Source organism: Camelus bactrianus, chromosome 6, assembly GCF_048773025.1.
Source record: "Camelus bactrianus isolate YW-2024 breed Bactrian camel chromosome 6, ASM4877302v1, whole genome shotgun sequence".
NCBI classification, from domain to species: Eukaryota; Metazoa; Chordata; class Mammalia; order Artiodactyla; family Camelidae; genus Camelus; species Camelus bactrianus.
Window position 1 is genome coordinate 87,560,212 of NC_133544.1, and position 18,814 is coordinate 87,579,025.

Below are 18,814 nucleotides of genomic sequence, written 5' to 3' on the forward strand. Positions count from 1 at the left end.
AAAAGAAGCACTTGGCAGAAACATGCTGGTTTTGCTACTCTTTTTGCTCACTTAGTTTGGGCAGAAGATTCGCGGTGTGGACCATGTGTTTCTCATCACACTCAACCAACACCTTTACAAGAAGTCAAGACAGAGACGAATTCAGTCGCATCTGTTCACCTTTCAGACTTCTGCAAGGAGATGTCTCAGGAGTCCATAAGTGGCATCACTTAAGTGCTAACTACAGCTGTACAAGGAATACGCAGTGCATGACCACAGCCACGCAGAAGAGATCTGTGCACATTTATTTTTTCAGCACCTGGAAATTATTGGTAAGAGTGATTCAGTTCCCTTGCCTGTTGTCTTGATAATCTCTTATCTTTTAAGCAAAAGGAAACGCATACTGCACAGCAGCTTTACCACTCTGACCTCGATAGGGAGTAAGATGACAGACGCCGAGGAAGCAGAAGCCGGTCACTTACACCCGGAAGTGATTTTGATGCTTTGGCTGGTTCTGACCTCTGCTCAGTTCCTGCAGCTTGGTCAGCAGATGTGGTGGCTTACCTAAAATGTGCTGTTTCTAAGGCTGAAGATACTGAGGGTAGTTTGGGCGTATGAAGACTCCTCTTTGTTCCCCTTTCATTAACAATCTGAAATACAGTCCGTTCACACTAACCGGCCTCAGGAAGGGAAGTTAGAAAACCTCGAGGAAATCCTCCCACTGCCCTTGCAGGGATACCTCTCTGGCCCCTTCCCTGTCTGAAACTCCTTCTCTAGGTTAGACTGTAAAGTCTGATTCGCCTCTCGTGAATCACAGCTTTTGTTTTCTTTAGCATGTTCTAAAAAGCTAAACCGAACCTTTCACATCACAGAACTCCAGGCCTGTAAAAATCCCTGCGATGACCCCACCCAGCCTGTGACTTCCGCCAAGGCACCTGGCGCTTGGAGAGGTAAAATGATTGTCCTGAGGTGACCAACCTAGGGGGAGACCATGGAGACATTTTCACCCACATCAGCTCCCTCTCCTGCCATCTTTTCAACTAGGTTTGCCCCCACCTCCCCATTTCACACGTGAGAAAACAGAACCAGAATCGACAAAAATCGCTGCCTTGGGAGGAGTGAGTGAGCAGGTTAGTTTCTCAGAGGGGTGGCTCGTTGACATCTTCGCAGCCGCAGGGGCCCTGACCTTGGTGACACAAAACGCAGCACGGCCCATGGCTCACAGCAGTGGTGTTGGGGAAAGGCAGGGAGCTTTGGCATCACGGGCAGAACACTGGGCAGCTGGGGGTGGAGAGGGTCATCAGGAAGACAAGGTTCCGGCAGATTGGGAAGATGATGGTGGTGCCAAAGAGGAAGATGATATTGAAATAAAATTGTGTCCACTTGGCATTCTTCCCCAGTCCCAGTCCTGGCCACAGTGCACTGCAGACATATCTAGAGACACAGAAATTTAGCCTGCCTTTTAAAGTCTCCCTCAATATATGTCCTAGGGTCCACAGGAAATAAAAAACCAGAGGCACCCCTGGCCTTCTACCCCCAAGTCATCTGCTATTGTCATACTTGGATTGATTCTTCATTCTTTATCACTCCCTGGAACGCTACGTAATTATCAGCTGTCTCCACACATTGAGAATGGAAGGTATATAGCCAGGGATCAGTCTTTGCTCCTCATCCGATATCCCCAGCACCTAGCTCAGTGCCTGACACACAGCAGGTGCTCTAAAGGCATGAATAAATTAGGGAATCCTATCACGTGCTTCTAGCAAGTAATCTCTGTCACCCCAGAGGGAACAAAAGGGTTGTTAGCACTACCCGAGACAGCCCTAGGCATTTCCTTAGAACCAAAATAAATGAATGGATTCTCAATTTATCATAAAATGCAACAAACACAAATTGCTTAGGACAAGCATTCTTTTCTGAACTCCATTTACTAGAACCTGCAACCCAAAGATGCCAAAGGAATTCATAGGAATGGGGGTAAAAAAGGCAGGGGCTGGGGGTGGAGGCAAGGGGACTCTCATGAATGAGAAATGCAGTGATACTCTTCTGACACAGAGGGCTGGTCCCCAAGTGCCCAGCACATGGGTGCCCTGGGTAGGCTGTTAGATGTCAAAAAGTAGCTTTAGAGATAGAGAGATCCGGGTGCAAAAGCTGAGCCGGCCACTCATCAGCTCAGTGATCACAGGCAAGTTGTTTGGCTTCTCTGATCCTCTGGTAATTCACACCACAGAGATAAGAGTAACTATTTCACAGGGTTGTCAGGAGGCTCAGTGCAAGAAGACAGCTGAGCAACTTGCAACGTGCCTGGCACACAATGGTAGCCCTATTACTATTATTATCTGAGCTATTGGTGTTTTTATCTGATCTCAGATAATACTCAATAATCAAAGTTAATCTCCATCTGCTTTTCTGAACCAGGCATTACTGCTTTATCCTGGGATTACTATAAGGTCGAGGTGGCAAGTGGGTTTCAGCTCATTGTCCAAGTCAGATAGATTTCTAATGGATGCTTGGGATGTTGGCTGAGGTGCCCTGAGCTGTGGTGGATGGCAATGTCTGCCAAGGGTGTGGGGCCAGGCTCGCTGGTTCTAATATTAGAATCGGCAAGCCGCTGCCAGTGTCACAGAGACTAAGAGCTATGTTAATATCACACAACAAAGCATAAGAAACGGAAAGGACAGGCCAAGAGTCGGTGGTCTGGGTTCTAGTCCTGGCTCTGCAACTAACTGGCTAAATGTCCTAGTGACTTCTCCATAAAGTCCCCTCCTACTCAGATCCTGTGATTTGCCAATATCGGTTTTAAAAATGTAAGTGAAAAATATATAGGGCAGGGCCTGGCCTACAGGAAGTCCTTGATGGTTATTTGTTGAGATCATTTGCAAGAAAAATAAAAGCCCAAGGCTCTCATTCAGAAGTGCAACAGTTAAATATTTTCTGTCCTCATTCAAGAAGTTTGACTCTTCCTACCAATGAGGAATATATTTGAAAGGAGAAAAAAAAAATACAATATTTTTGGCACTAAAAAAAAGAAAGATCAGCTAATGCTTACGGATGCTCCAAGAAAGACAAGGCTGTTGAGAATATGGCAGCTCTTTAATAACCAAGGCACCATTTAAAAATAGCTAGAATTAATTACGGAGCTAATGACCCATTGAAAGGCTTATTTAAATACCAAAGCCGGCATTGAACAATCATGGAAAATATGGTTTAAAAGGGTTTGAGAGAGCAGAAACCAGGAACAGCGATTGAAACAATCAACACATTATATCCCAGAACACTAGCTACTTTGGTGAGAAACATTCGGGATGCGAACATCTCAGGGGAGTTCTCAGACTGGGTAAGAGAAGCCACTAGGATCAAGAAGAGAAAGACAAGAAGATGACATGCACAGTCACCTGCTTAGCAAAGAAAGGGATCTATTCAGCATTTACCCCGAGAGGACAGTCCTTCCCAAACAGCTTGCCTCCATCACCGCCCCCACCCTCTACTTTGCTGACATCCCTACCCACCTTTAATGTGCCATAGGACAAAATGAAAATCTCCAGAGAGGGAAACAATTTTAATGTGTCTCTGTGGCTACTTTAGAGCTGCATTACCTCCGCCAGCTTCCTGTGTCTCCGTCCTCTGTGTCTCGCATCCACACCATCATAAGCCAAAGAGATGGTGATAACCTTCTTCGGGGTGCCCTACTTGCCAGCAAAAGTGATACCACTGCACTTCTCAGCATCTCTCTGTACCAAAATGGCCTTTCTGCACGTCAGTATCCCGGGAGCAGGCTGGGTGGCCAGAGCTGGCAGAGTTTCATTACTTCATTCATGCCCATTTATTAAATGCATTACTCTTACCCTTATTTACTACAGCCCAGCCGTCCTTGGAGTTGGCTTGCTAACTTAAAAGTGCAGCGGATTCAAAAGCTTCCAAAGCCCTTGAGATTTCAAGGTGGAGATGTGGGGATGGGAGTGAGCCACTCTTGACGTATATTGGTTTCAAGGAGCAAATATAAATTTTAGTATAAATTGCTGCTCACAATATCGCTTTTAAACTAGCAATTACTTATACTGTACCACTCGAGGAACCCTGTAATTATTCCGAAAGCACTTGCCAACGTCTGCCCTGTTTCATAATTGCCAACACAGCCTTGTTCAAAAGAATTAGTGGCTATGTTTAAATTCTGTTTGGTGTTAGGTTACTGCTTGAAACAAGAAGTGATTGCACGATGTTGGGATATTCAAGCAGAATGGGGCCAGTAAAGGAAAAAGAAATTGTGTTGCATATTCACAGGTGCGAAGAGAGGGGTGGTGATGATTGGCTGGATACTCACATTGCTTGACGTTTGTTTCTGCTTCTTTTCTAAGAAATACTGTCATCTGTTGAGCAAAATGACTTTAAGGAAACTTTAAAAAAAGTGTTTCAAGTGGTAGTTATTTGAAAGAAGAACGATAACCCACTTCTTCATCTGCCCCTGTTCCACCTGCCCAGAAAACATTTTTCCACTTCTGGCCTTTACGTTAAGTGAATCTGGGTGGTGACTGTGGAACCACAGCTTACACATCTCGAAACACCCATCTGGGGAGGTCACTTGACTTCACTGACCTATTTTCTGCCATTTCTTTCTGTTCCACAAGTCTCCCCCACTGGAAAGGGGGGGGTGTCCCTGTACGTTCCAAAGAAGCATAGACAACAGAGGGATTTTGTATTATCTGTAATGAAAGCTGTTAGAGCATCTGGTAACTCGGGTGAATGTTTGGGGAAAGAATGGGATCCCTCGTGGGTGTGTCTCGCCTTTATTTCATGCTCTCTCTTCTTTAGACCCATCTGAGTGTGGATGGGGTGGCAGGTGCCCTGAGTTCCCTATCCATCCCTGTATGAAATCGATCCTCCAAACTGAAGGTGCTGTGGAGAGCTTCATGGAGAGGAACACGGAGGAAAACTTCTGAATTTTAACCATTTGTTTTCGCCTCTTCCCATGCCCCTTCTCTTTCATGAGCACATCACACAAAGATAAAGAACTAAAGCGGACTTCAAAAAACAAGTTTTGCGTTACTTATCTAAGTATTTCAGGGAAATGTTTTTCCTGCTCTGAGGATCCAGGCCGTCGTCTTAGATCTGTCTACTCTATAGGTGAAGACGTTGCCACTGACTACCGCCCACTACACTTCTGAGGAGGCGGGGTGGGTGATAGTGGCTGTGGGTCACGAGCCAAATCAGCATCCACGAACCCACTGGCCACTGATGAGGTCCTCGGTGCCTGGAAGTTCATGGTTTCCCTTCTCTACCTCTCATTTTCGGCTCTACTGGAAACTCCACATTTGATTCAAACCTCACTTCCTCCTACAAGCCTTCTAAAATGAAGAAACCTCGCAAATTACAATGGCTATTTACCCCCACCATTCATGGATCCAGTCTGAACTTCCTTATCTTCCTTTTGTGAATACATTGCCTCCCCATCTTTCCTCTAGGAACATTTGTATGTCCACCCTAGTTCAGTGACAAATGACAAGGAAGAGATTTATTGGAGCGTATATTTCTGCATTATCTCCAGAGGTGTGAACATCCCCAAATGCTCGAACAGCAGTTTTAAGTACCCCATAAATACCCTTTTAATCGCCAACTCCGACTCTCCGATTTAATCCCACTGTCACTGGATATCTTTTTCTCCTTTTGTTCTAAAGAAATTCCTCCTCCTTCTCCTTGCTGGCAGGAATAATTTTCTGCTTCCTATATTCCTTCTGTCCAGTACTCTCTGATTCTGTGAAGGCTGAACTTCAAGTTGCCAGGAAAGAATCTGTGTTATTCCTCTATAGTTCATACATAAAATTAACTCGCTTTCTTAAGTAAGATCTAAATTGCACACACCTGTCATGGTTCACCGGGAACTAGAGCGTGGGGCTTTTTGGCCCTAGAAGAGGATGTGTAAGATGTGGTTTGGCCTTCATTTGGAATCAGCAAAAATCACAGGGGTCGTGGTTACATGACAGGAAGGGCCAGGGTAGTGAACGCCAGTGTTTGGCGAAGTTACTTTGTACTATTATGTAACGAAGCACAAGCTCAGCCTGGCTTGAGTTTAAATCACCAGAGGCAACTGTTACAAACTCTGGGAGGGGAGGATAAACAGGAAATTCTGTCCTTGGTCCTCCAGTTGGCCAAGCCCACCATGCACCGGGAGCATGTTCCCCTGGGCTGCAAGAGAAACATCTTGCAAATTGGAAACAAACAGAAGTCATTTTCTAGACAGTTCTCTCAAAGAATTCAAGGAAGTAAATTCCCCTGACTTCAGAAACCTTTGTGCCCAGTGTGCATTTTAGAGCATCCCCAGAGCAAGCAGCAGTCTCAGCTGATGAGAGCCTTACTAAGTAACTTGGGATAGATCGATCTTCTAATAGCTGGAGTTTTATCTAAACAAGCACATCAAAACAAAGCAGGTAGTTATTGTAAATCCTTTCTCACGGAATATTTCTAAAATCATGACAAATTTCTCCCCTTCTTAGACTATTTGGAGCATCATTTACTCTTTCCTGATGATGAAGTATCCTTACAAAATTTATTGAAGGGGGAAGGAAGGGATAAACTGGGAGTTCGAGACTTGCAGATACTAATGACTATGTATAAAATAGATAAACAACAAGTTTATACTGTGTAGCACAGGGAACTATATTCAATATCTTGCAGTAACTTACGGTTAAAAGTAACATGAAAACGAATATATGTATGTTCCTATGTGACTGAGGCACTGTGCTATACACCAGAAATTGACACAACATTGTAAACTGGCTACACTTCAATAAAAATATATTAAAACTTATCGGAAATGTATCGAAGCAGCACAAAATTACTTTATATGCTGTAATACTCCCAAGGCCTTCTCATTTTGCCCCAAAGCTAAATGCCCTAGTCTCCTGTTCTTTTGTACAGATTTCCCCCCTTTATCAGTCCTTCCCCTTCCATCTGTAGCCGTATCTACATATCATGAGGTTCTCCTTCTACTTACAATTATATTTCATTTAGAATTAGCTGTGTGCTTGGAACCTAACCAGATAACCAGACTTGTCAGAGGATCTGTATAAAAGCCAATTACAATTAGGATGTATTGGGTCTACAGGGGTTTCCTCTGAGTCAAGTGCATGAGCTGTCTGTCGTGCTTGAACTTTGGGACTCTGTTTTGGCAACCCAACAGCCTGTTTGCTTACTTCCTAAGTCCTCAGATGGTTCCTGATAGAAGAGGTTGCAAGAGGACAGATTTATCATGGGTGAGGTACTGCAGTAGCAGGAAGACAACAAAAGGCACTGTAAGACCACGTTCCTCAAGTGACCCAGAAAGTGTGTTTAGAGAGCACGCAGTCACCTTTCTTTTGTTTGCATCATGGCTTGACAATTACCGAAAGCACATTCAGTTTGAGAAAGTTTCTGAACCTCATCTCGATGTCTTCAAGTAGATAGGTTTCAAGGAATAGAAAATTGATTTAATATAACTTCAACAAGACAAATTTTATGCTCCAAAAAAAATTCTAAGCCAAATACGTATACTTGATAAATTCTGCCTACTGTCTTTTTTTCTTTGTTATAAACAGCCAGAAGGTACTATAGTTGGTTGACCTTTCTTAAGGGATTAACTGAAGTTATAACAAGAAGTCTGTGAACAATCTGAATTTGTGGTTTTAGCTCATTTTGGACCACAGCACCCCATCGTGTGTAGTTCATATCTGGCAAAGTGAGAAGTTTATCCGAGCAAGTCTTTACTTTGTTTCCTATGAGACTGTATTAAATTCAGATCTCTCCAGAGAATCTGACTTGCTGTTTAAAGAGATTTAGGTTGAAAGTGATTATATGGCCACAAAATGCAATCTGGCTGTATAGTAAAATGTACATCACTTAAAAAAAATACTGAGGAACAAGAGTCCTTTTTAAATTTTTTTTTCTTTTTTCTTTTTTTCCTGTTTTATTTTTGTTTTCAAGAGTGCTTTCTGAAATAGCCAAAATCCTGTGACATAACCAGGGTCAACTTGCCCCAGTCACACCCTTATTTCATTAACATGGGAACTGAGCTGCCATTCCATTTTTTTTTTTAATGGTTATGCTTAATAACTGTATTCAAGTAGTTAACTTCCATCTAATGTGGCTGCTCTAGCAATTTGTTAATTTGCCCTTCGCATCAGCTGCTAACATTTAACTGGAATTTTAGGCTAAATTCTTTTTCCTATTTAAAAATTACACAGGCTTATTGAACGAATTTAGAAAATACAGGAAAGTATAAAAAAAAAAGTATTCACAGATTTCACTCCTGGAGACAAGGTTTTAAATACGTACGTGTCTTTACACACACATCTTCATATACACATATTTTGGTGGTGATGTTTTAAATACAAGTGCTTCTATACAGGGCAAGTTTTAATTTGTATTTTTTGATATTAGAAAATGCAAATATTTATAAGTAATTGAGACATAATTGTGATTGTGATAAGGAAATAATGAAGAAAAATTTAAACTCTTTAACTTTGAAACGAAAGGAAGAATTTCACCCAGTGTTGTAGATTCAGGAAGACTTGAGGAAGATTGTTTAACCACAAGATTGCTCCCAAGTTTTTGGACCCCTTTCCATAATGTAATAGATCCCAAATTGTAAAATACCAATGCATTTCCAAAGGGGTCAAGAAAAACAAAAGGAAAATCAATGTCAATCTAAAACTATGTCTGTATAAGTTGAAATTCTCTCAAAGTGAACACAGAGTCAGCCTCCCAGAGCAAAACTAAAATGAGGCGAATATTCAGATATTCAGACAAAAATCCCTGTTACTAAAACAAATCACAAAACTTGCTTAGCACCTACTCTGTACAGAATTCTGACTGCAAATACCAGCTATGCTGGACAACTTTCCATCCCTTTGTGCTTCTTTATCTAACTGGATAGATCTGCCGTTTCCACGTGGGGTTCCACTTCTTGTTGTCTGGCTGAAGTGTGCGTTTATTCCAGTGGAGAGAGGATATTAAACAGGCTTTGATCTCGAAGGTATCTCACGTCACATCAAAATGAAGTCTACCCTGTGCATTTGGGGAAGACTCACGGGACTTTAGTCCTTGTGTATATTTTCATCTATTGGGGCGCTGAAGAACACTCAGGGTTCCTGGTCTGCCACTTACATAAACAGAGCTCAGGAAAACTTCCTGGAGCCTCGAGGATCTTCCCCCTCACCTCACCTCATGATGTCCTAATGAGACAGCACAGTGCTTAGGGCGGAGGGGGCCCTCAGTAAACGGTAGCTCTTATTGTAAACCCAGAGTCTGTTAGGAAACGGCTCTGCAGAGGTTCAAACCGTGGCTTTTCCTGTGTGGCGACATCACAGACATTGTTTGTCAGGACACAGGTTTCAGGTCACTCTGAGCTGTTACCGGGAACTTTGTTCCAACACAGCAAGTACACACACTGGTCACCACGGCGTATATAGTGACAGAAGGGCGATCACGGCCCTCAGCATTGGATGCAGTGCCCTCATGGCATCCTGTGCTCCTGGGTCCAGCCTTCACTGTGTCCCCTCACGCGTCCTTCCACAGCCCTTCTATCTGAAGCGTGCCTGGCACTACTCACTTCCTCCCACTAGCTTGTGAATTCTACGTCCAGACAATGAACACGCGCAGACAATCATGACACCGCATGACTGTGGAGACAGGGCTGAGAGGCTCTGGGATGGGGCACCTAAATTCCAGTCCCAGTTCACAGCACCGTGTGGCCTGGTGCAAGTCACTCTGACCTCTCCCATCCTCGGCTCCCTCCATCTGTAAAAGGGGAATAATGGCTCCCACTTAGGGAGCTGTCAGAAAGGAAATGTGACCATGCACGTTGACGGCTTAGCCCGGGGCCTGGCAGACAGAAAAGTAATTCCACAAAGGACAGCTTGTGCTGTTACTGTTGCTGACTGTGACTGAACATCGTGCTCCTTCACGTCAGGCCCGCCAACTGGGACCTTCTTTGGGAGCTGCTTTTTAACTCACAGGGATGAGAATTTGGACAGAAGCATGCACACTCGCTCGTCTGATTACTTTTACTTCCACTTATGAGAGAGCTGGTTCCGGTTAGGGGTACAGCTGAGGCTGCAAAAAACTGTTTTCCTGTGTTGGAAGTCTCCTGGGCTGTCATAAATCTGATCTTTTGGTCTCATTAGGACAATCCGCTAACCATGAGAGACGGGGGCCCATGGGAGCAAGTCATCTTCGACTTGACCTTTCGACAGATATATTGTTCAAATATATCTGGGGGGATGGGGAATCAGAGAGAATTCTAGATTAAAAACTATTTTCTCAAGGTAAAACAAGATTATGCTAAGAAAATTACATGAGAGCATCTAAACACTGATGTTTAAATTGCTCAATCCCCTCCTAAGACCCAAGTTAAAACCCTGTAACCAGTGCAATGATAGTATCATGATACATTTTGCTTCACTCTTTGGGGCTTTTCAATTCAATGCCACAACCAACCGCTTACAAACTGCGACAGACAAGCAGTGACCTCGCTGTGAGCTCGGTGAGTATTATCTATTGTGTCCCACCAGTATCTCAGCAAAAAGACCGAGTGTTCCTGAACCCTCAGGCTCTTTGAAGAAGGACATTGTCTTCTTTTCATGTGGGCTGACTTCAAGGGACAATAGAGGTTTACCAGAGGACAACACAATCAGACTTAGATAACGCTGATGTATTCCCAAGAGTTCTTCCATGAAGGTAAATTCCACAGATAAGACATTGTCTTTTTAATGTATTTATTTTAGTTTTTTTTTTATTTTTTTTTATTTTTAAAGGAGCTGTTTCTTGTAACCAGAAACTCAAGAACTGTAGCTGTTCAAACAGGATTGGTTTCAGACGGTGGTAGAGGTGGCAAAAATAATTCTGCAAATGTGACTCACAGTGTGTATGTTGTATGTCATCTATTTTTCTGTATTCATTAGTAGAGGCATTTGGAATACCTCACTGTTGAATAATGAGATAAATCTCATTTGTCCAATCTTCCCATTTGTATCACATTTATATATATATAGCCTTGAGCCTAAACCTATGTTATTCAGTAAATGACTCTTTTCTCCTTTGCAATGGAATTTCTCCAAATGGATCTGTTTTGTGTTAAAATTCATGATAAAGGTAGTCTTTTAATGAGATAGGCAGCAGACGATAGCAACTTCTGAAAGCACAACCAAATGGGGGTAACTTAATTTTTAGCTGTATTGCTTACACAGAACCAAGATTATAATCAAACTCATTTTGGCTCCAATACATATATCTATCATCCCAGTTTTTTGTTTGTTTGTTTGTTTTTGTTTTTGTTTTTTCACAAAACCTAGCTAATTATGATGGGACCTGAATTGAGAAAGTCAACCCATCCTCTTGAACAACCACTCAAAACACTTAAGGAGAAGAAATTGTCCTTGAACTCAGGCCAAGTATTTGATGGATTTATAAATTTCACTTGCCTCTTGGCTGGAAAACAGAAGGTAATTCTGATATAAGTTTCTTGCCCACCTACCCCCTTGATGTTGGTAAATTGTTAAGTAAGTAAGCATTCGGGTGGTATAATGCAAAGTTAATAACAGAGGTCTATAATTAACATACACTCTTATGTGCTCTCTAAAAACAGGGTACCAAGGAAAGTCTTCTTATTAGGCAATGTGATCAAGAATTAATTGGTTAATGTGTATATAGCCCAACTATATATAAATAAACTGTATGATTATTATAATTATGGAGAGTACAGTTCAAAATCCACTTCAAGTTCAAAGAATAGTAATTTACACATCTAAGTACAGACGCAAATATTTAACTGTGTAAAAATACTTATTTTAATGCCACTCCAAACGTTTAATAAGTATTACCTGTCTCTGAAGTTTCACCTTTTTCCCTCTTAATAAAAGGTCTTAGACGATGCAAAAAAAGGTTCATTAATTTCCTTACCGCCATTAATCATATCATTTTAATGTTATTTTAGTTTTGGGGGTAACTTTGGTCACATGAAGGGAAGTGAGAAAGTTTGGTGTTACGTACAGAAAATGCCATATTAATCACAGCGCATCCTGGTGGATGATACATGAGAAGGTGATTCAAATTTACTGAAAGCTAAGTTTACGTGCAGGAGAGAGCAATAAATAAAGTTGGGTTCCTAGCCTCCAGGTCTTATATGTATAACTTGAGGTGGGAAGGTGATCAGATGAACACAAGGTAAGATGTAAAGACCATCATAACACAATACCCCATGCCAGATTTTTTGGAGGGGATTCAGGAAGATCATTCATTTGTCATCTGACCTGGGCCATGAATAGTGAATATCACAGCTCAATAGGCAGCGAAAGGTGAGATGGGCTTGAGGGAAAGCCAGGCTGAGGTCCAGGCAGAAGCTTGCACGGTGTGTACAAAGGAAGGGCGGAGAGGCGCGAAGGGATAGAAAGTAAGTAGCTGGGTTGGTGAGACCTCATCCTTTTTTTTCTTTTTTTTCTTTTCCTCTCTCCGTTTTTTCAGCTGAGGTAGAGTTGATTTGCAATGTTGTATGTGTTTCTGGTGTACAGCATAGCGATTCAGTTACTGGTAAGACCTAATCTGAAAGGGTCTTGAATAATCTGCTAAACAATCTGGACTGACTTTCTAAGTCACTGGAAGTTTTTGACCCCAGGGCTAGGGGAGCCTATTCAGACCCACGTACCAGACGAGATTTTGTCTCACCTGCCCCATATTCACAGCCCAAAGCTTACGGGTTTTCAGATTTGTTCCTAACAGTTAATAACCAGGGAATTTCACATCAAAGTTCAGATTTCCAGATTTTCCTGGAAAAAAAAAAATCAAAAGACCTGGTAATGGTGGACCAGTTATTCTAAGTGGTGACAGTTGGTCAGAACCAAGGGAGGTGGCTCGCTCCAGATGGCGTGCGTGTTGTCCAGGGGCCCAGGTGCCTCCTCTACCGGCCACGCTCAATCACCTGCCCACGGGCACCAAGCATTTGGGTTTGTGCCTTCTCTTTTAAAGAGATGTCCTCTTTCAACAGCCAGTGTCTTTCTACCACTGCAAACAGCAGAAATTAACTTAAATGAGTTAGTTCACATGGATCATCTTTGCCTCCCTTTGCTAGAACTTTACCCCCTTTTTAGGTCCCCTCATGCAATGAGGTTTTCCATTTACACTTTTATTTAAGAGGGAAGATAAGTACTTTTAAATGAAATGAACTCGGGTTGAAAAGGCAGCTGTCATGCGTGAGGGGTGCACGATGAACTTGAGGTAAAGAACATGATGCGTGGCAGGATTTCTCAATCTAAGCACTACTGACATTCAGGGCTGGGTAATTATTTATCTTGGGAAGCTGGACATTGTAGACTGCTTGGCAACATCCCTGGCCTCTACCCACTGGATGCTCCAGACATTGACAAATGTTCCTGGGGGTCAAAACCGCTCCCAGTTGAGAAGGGCTGCTCCATGGGGAGGAAGGTCTCCAGGAAAGAAAGCTCTGGGTAGGAGAGTGGTGCTCTGTTGGAAAGCAGGCTGGAGCCTTGTGGCTGGGGCCCTTCTGCTCCTGTGCACCTTTCCAGCTGGCCAAAGCTTGCCCCAGCCTTGGGGAGGTGGGAACAGCCAGGCAGTCGCTCCAGAGGCCTCTCTTACCTGCGGGAACCTTCAGGCACCTCCAGGAGGCGACGCAGCACTGAAGGCTCCCGCCTCTCTGCTCTCTACTACTGCTGTAATTGAAGGAAAGAGGATGGGAAACTGTGATTTACTCCCAAGACCCAAACCTCCGCGTAGGCACACCCTGGCCAAGTATGGTGTCAGATGCCCCTGAGGACAAATGAAGCCTCTTCCCCTCAACAAGGCAGTGGCGAGGTCCACCCTGGGTGTCACTGGGCACTGCAGGGGTTGCTGCTGCCGACACCTGGGGGAGGCCAGGTCCAGATCTCAGGATACATCAGACCACGTCCAGGGCCTCCCTGGCCTCCAACTCTAAGACCTCTGACACAGAGCTCACCGACCTCAGAGCTTCCTTCCTTCTTTCTTGTCATATGTTTATCTTGAATCTATGCATTATTTTAAAAAAGTATTTTATATATTTATTATCACATTATTTAATTATTATTTTTTTTTGGCAGGAGGAGGGAGGAAGTAATTAGGTTTATTTATTTTTAGAGGAGGTACTGGGGATTGAACCCAGGACCTCATGCATGCTAAGCATGTGCTCTGCCTCTTGAGCTATACCCTCCCCTATGCATCACTGTTTATTAGCAACCCGTCAGTGTGATTTGGTACACTTTCCTAACATCAGTAAAAAGATGAGCTTCTTTTGCAGGGGAAGAGTGGGTAACTGTTGAATGACAAAGCCAAGAAGCAGGTAAAAGCTGACAGAGTTTTGGTATTTTTCATATGAATTTCAGGTTGGATTGGTTTTGAACTAAGAAAAAAATATCAAGATTATGGCATTTCCTGGAGCGCAAACTAGACAGGCTGACGATATGACTTGCAAAATCACATTTTTTGTGGTTAGTGCTTTTCACACTTTTTTCTTCTGGCATATAGAATCTAATCACTTTTCCCTGGTGAGAGGTGTTCTATAGAGAAAATTCGGCTGGATTAATCAATGAAGGCAGCTTGTTTGGTTTTCACCCCTTCTCAAAAGACACCAAGGCTCCTTTTTTCTTTTCTTCTTTCTTTTTCTTTCTTTTTCCTTTCCTTTTTCTTTTCCTTCCCTTCCTTTCTTTTTCTTTCTTTCTTTTTTTCTGTCCTTTTTTTTTTTTTTTTCAAAATTCAAGTCTTCTGATGTTTAGCAAATACGGAGTAGAGGCTTTACAATAAATCGAGGTGGGGCATTGGGTAAAAGTGAGAACAGGACAACAGGAAAGAGAAATGACATCTGGTCTTCACTTTCAGTAAGTAATGAGTAAATAAAATAGCCATCACCTCCCAAAACAGAGATCGTGTTTATAGTAGCGAAAGTGCAGAAGGGATGTGCCGGCTTGACCAGGGGAGGAGGAACAACACAGGGGTAAAAGGGGGACAAGGACAAGGAGGGTTTTGAGTAAGTTAAACCTGCTGGTGACAAAGAACGGACAGAGAGCAGGGCCGGGCAGCTGAAGCATCCTTTTATTCACAAGTCAATGGAAGCTATTCAAGCCAATATGGTTTGATTTAGCAGATATTAACTGCAGCTAAAGTGATGCAAATACGTCAGCGAATGGAGAGTAAGATAAACAGGAGAAACCCACACTGGCTAGAACAGGAGAAGAGAACAGAGACTGACATTTAAAGACCAGATGAAAAGGATAGGAAAAATGAGAGAAAAGTAAGGCTATGTGAGCATGACATCCTTAGACAGAAGGGAGGTGAAGGGACAGATCTGTGATCCCCCCCCCACCCCCTCCCTGCTTACGAGACTCTGAGCAAAGAGACAGGAGAACTGAGCACGGACCACAGGTCACACAAACACAGCACAAGAGCTCAGTAAATACTTGTGGAGTAACTGAATATGCATAAAAAGTTCTCTTCTTCTGGATATGATGACAACTTACTATACAATACCGAATTTAACAAGTTTTTGCCCTTTGGAGGTGCTAAAATCCATGGACAGCTTTGATAATGATTTTAAAACAGCTATCTATTTAGAGAAATTTCTTTGCGCCTCATCTTGTACCCCTGATGCCGGTCCTGTCATAGATTCAATTAGGGGGTCACGCTACAGTGGTTGGAGCCCTGGACCGAGAGGCAGGAGACCACGCTTCCAAAATTGGCTTTGCTGTGAAGTGCATGATACTGGGTCAGTCACTTAACCTTTCCAAGTTCCTGTTTCCCCTGGAGTAACAGGAGTGGCCCAGGCTAGATAATGTTCAAGACCCTCTTAGGATCCTACGCGTGCAGTGAAGTTCATTACCATGTTAATCACGTTGTCTTCCCTGTTTCTATCTTGCCTCCTAAGTCCAGAGTTCAATGGCAGATAAGAGTCCTTCTTTCCACTGTCTCCTCATTTTGTCTGCCAGTGGCTTGTCAACAGTACTTTCTAGAATCAATTCTGGAAATGTTTACCCATCTGCATTATCTGAGGGTTGTTATTTACTGTTCCCTCTGTTTTTTTTTCCCTTGGGGAGGAATTTCAATGTGTCTCTCGTAGGGAGACCACAGCAAACAACAAGGATACATTTTCACAATACTCAGCATGAAGGGACACCGTGCCGTTGGCTTCTCTGATACAGTCTGAATTCATTGTGATGGTATATTTGAAGTGGTTTCCTGTGTTTTTCTGCGTTTTCAAAGACTAAATTCAAGCCCAGGTCTTTTCTGTGCAGTTACTCTTAGCTGGAATTAATTTTTATCCCTTCTCTATGAAGATACAAATAATTATGCAATTAGACTTTTTTTTTTTTTTTTTGTGGCCATCAGACCGTCTGATAAAAATGTATGGCCCAGTTACTAATGAGTTAAGCAGACCTAACACAACACTTACAGCACTTTTTGATATAACAGTCCCTGTAAACTGTCCCGGCAGCACTCAGATGAAACACACGCAGTGACAAAAATTGTGGCAGAGGAGTAAGGAGACTTTGACTCTAGTCCTTAACCTGTCACTAGCTTATCCTGGGCAGGGCATTTCATCTCCCAGCGACCTGCCGTGTATAGTAAACAGACTGGACCAGATGACTTCTGAAGTCGCTGTATGTTGCATGTTCTGTAAAATGCCCAACCAGCTAAGGGACTGCTGTTTTCAGCTATGTCACCTTCCACAATCAAAATTCTGCTCCCAGCTGGGCAGTTCTCAACATTCACTGATCAGAACACCACACCAACACATAAACTGACCTCACCGCTCTCCTTGTTAAAACATAATATTCCATGTAAAAGAGGGCAGAGTGAGAGGGTGATTTATCTAAGCAGAGTAGTGCCCTAACTTAACCACACCAGGGCATTCTGCAGAGGTCACCAACCCCAGCAGTCCAAGATGGGGAGGGGGAGGCCCAACCTCCAAGCTCAGTGCGTGAGATTCCACAGGTCTGCCGAACACACACTAGGTACACCCTCCTCTGTTCCTCAATATCTGTCATCAGAACTTGGGGGGGCCTTAAAATGACATAGCCTAAGGTTGAGTAGCCTTACATGTAAAAGGCAGGTCAGCACAAAGTGGGTACAAAGGGGATTCATTGGTTGGGGAAGATGCCGTCCTGCCCTGCACAACGGCCCATGCAGGGCAAGGAGGGGAGAATGACTAAGAAATTCACATGGCAGCGGGAAGAACCCCACGAGAAGCCAATCACAAAACAAGCGTGATGTCTCATTGCAGAGTCAACCACACCTTTCCCAAACCCTTGGATAATCTGAGCATATCCAACCACCAGACACACAGGGAGTGTAACTCAAAGGGCTTAATAAGCTCTATTGTTCTGCCTTTATCAAGGGTGGTCAGACAAAAAAAGTGGCATTTGAGTTATGTTTTTAAAAAATCCCACTATTTAAAAAAATCTATAAATAATATCAATAATAGAACTACACTATGGGGGGGAGGGTGTAGCTCAGTGGTAGAGCACATGCTTAGCATGCACGAGGTCCTGGGTTCAATCCCCAGTACCTTCATTAAAAAGAATTAAGATAAATAAACCTTCCGCCTCATAACAAGAACAAACTACATTATGCAGCACTCAGCGATGGGCCAGGCATCTTCAGTGCGTTATCTCATTTAGTCCTCAAAACAATCCACTGAGAACGAAGTCATTATTATTCTTGGCAGACGAGAGCTGGGAGAGGTCAGCAACGGGTCCTATGAGAAGGGAGTTAAACCACCTCTATTCTGGATAAATCTGCCAAGTGCCAATCTTCAATCCACGAAGGAGAAGCAACCCGAGAGGCAGCTGGCAGTGACACATACTCGTTCACAGTGTGGGCCTCCGTCCTGACCAACACGTATTCCATGACCAAGCGCATCTTTAAATAAACGCGTGCTGCACGTCCAACTCAAACAACGCTCCTCCCTGCCGTCGTTACCCCGGCTGCGGCACGAGCCGCACCGGGAGGGGGTTTTTATTTTAACAAGCTTGAGTAGGTGCACGAGTGTGGGCTGAGCTTTCTGCTCGCTAGTCAATACTTGAAAGCTGGCTCCAACCTTTAATTTAAGCATTCGCTTGTAGCACCAACAGCGATACAGGGTTTCTAGTATCAAAGACGCGCTCCTCCATCCTTTCATGGCCCTGCTTCTGTAAGCAGCGTGATTGAACTGCGGCACCGCGGAAGCTTGTTTTCCCTCCTCCCGGCGGCGCCGGCCCAAACACGACTGCCCCATTCATCTGAGCGACATCGTAATGAAGTGCCTGCATCAACTTATAACAAGCAAAGTGCAAAAATCCATGGAAGGAGTCTTGTGCCGGGCGCCTTTCATGTATCTCGCAACAGCACACGAGAGGCAAAGTGTCCGCACGGAAACCCAAATCATACCCTGGAAGGGTATTTTGCTACATCCAAAAGGCTCCCCCCGACACCCAATTCCCTGAAATGATTAAGGGAAAGGAAGATCCTGAGAACATCTGCTTGTTCCTAATGATCCCACGTGCTTTAAAAATGTTTGGCAACCTCCCTCGTGGCTTCTCATCACCTCCGGTATAAAGAACAACTCCCTTAGAACGACAGCCGGGGCCTTTCATGGTCTGAACCCCAGCAGCCCCCTCGAGCTGCCGCATCTCCTGCAGCCACACTGAACTACCTGCCACCCCTAAACTCGCCTCCCTCCCTGTCTAGGCTTTGAGACTTTTCACAAGCTCCACCCTTTGCTGGGAATACCTTCCTTGCTTCAAAGCTCAGCTAAGCCTTTGCCTCCTCCAGAAAGCGGTCCCTAACCCCTCTGTCTGCACACTCCTCC

The 18,814-nt window shown here is 43.7% G+C and overlaps 1 protein-coding gene across 5 annotated transcripts in view; it reads right to left on the reverse strand.

Moving 5' to 3' along the window:
- Positions 1-18,814, reverse strand: part of RORA (RAR related orphan receptor A) — a 694,742-nt gene that overhangs the window by 54,595 nt on the left and 621,333 nt on the right. Inside the window, exon 1 of one of the 5 annotated variants that reach the window (XM_074366227.1) lies at positions 5,368-5,389. The exons of the other annotated variants lie outside the window; for them this stretch is intronic. Within the exon in view, the coding sequence (XP_074222328.1) occupies positions 5,368-5,374 (7 nt within the window). The 5' untranslated portion in view covers positions 5,375-5,389. Of the gene's footprint in view, positions 1-5,367; positions 5,390-18,814 lie in introns of those variants that run through there. 5 annotated transcript variants of the gene reach the window in all.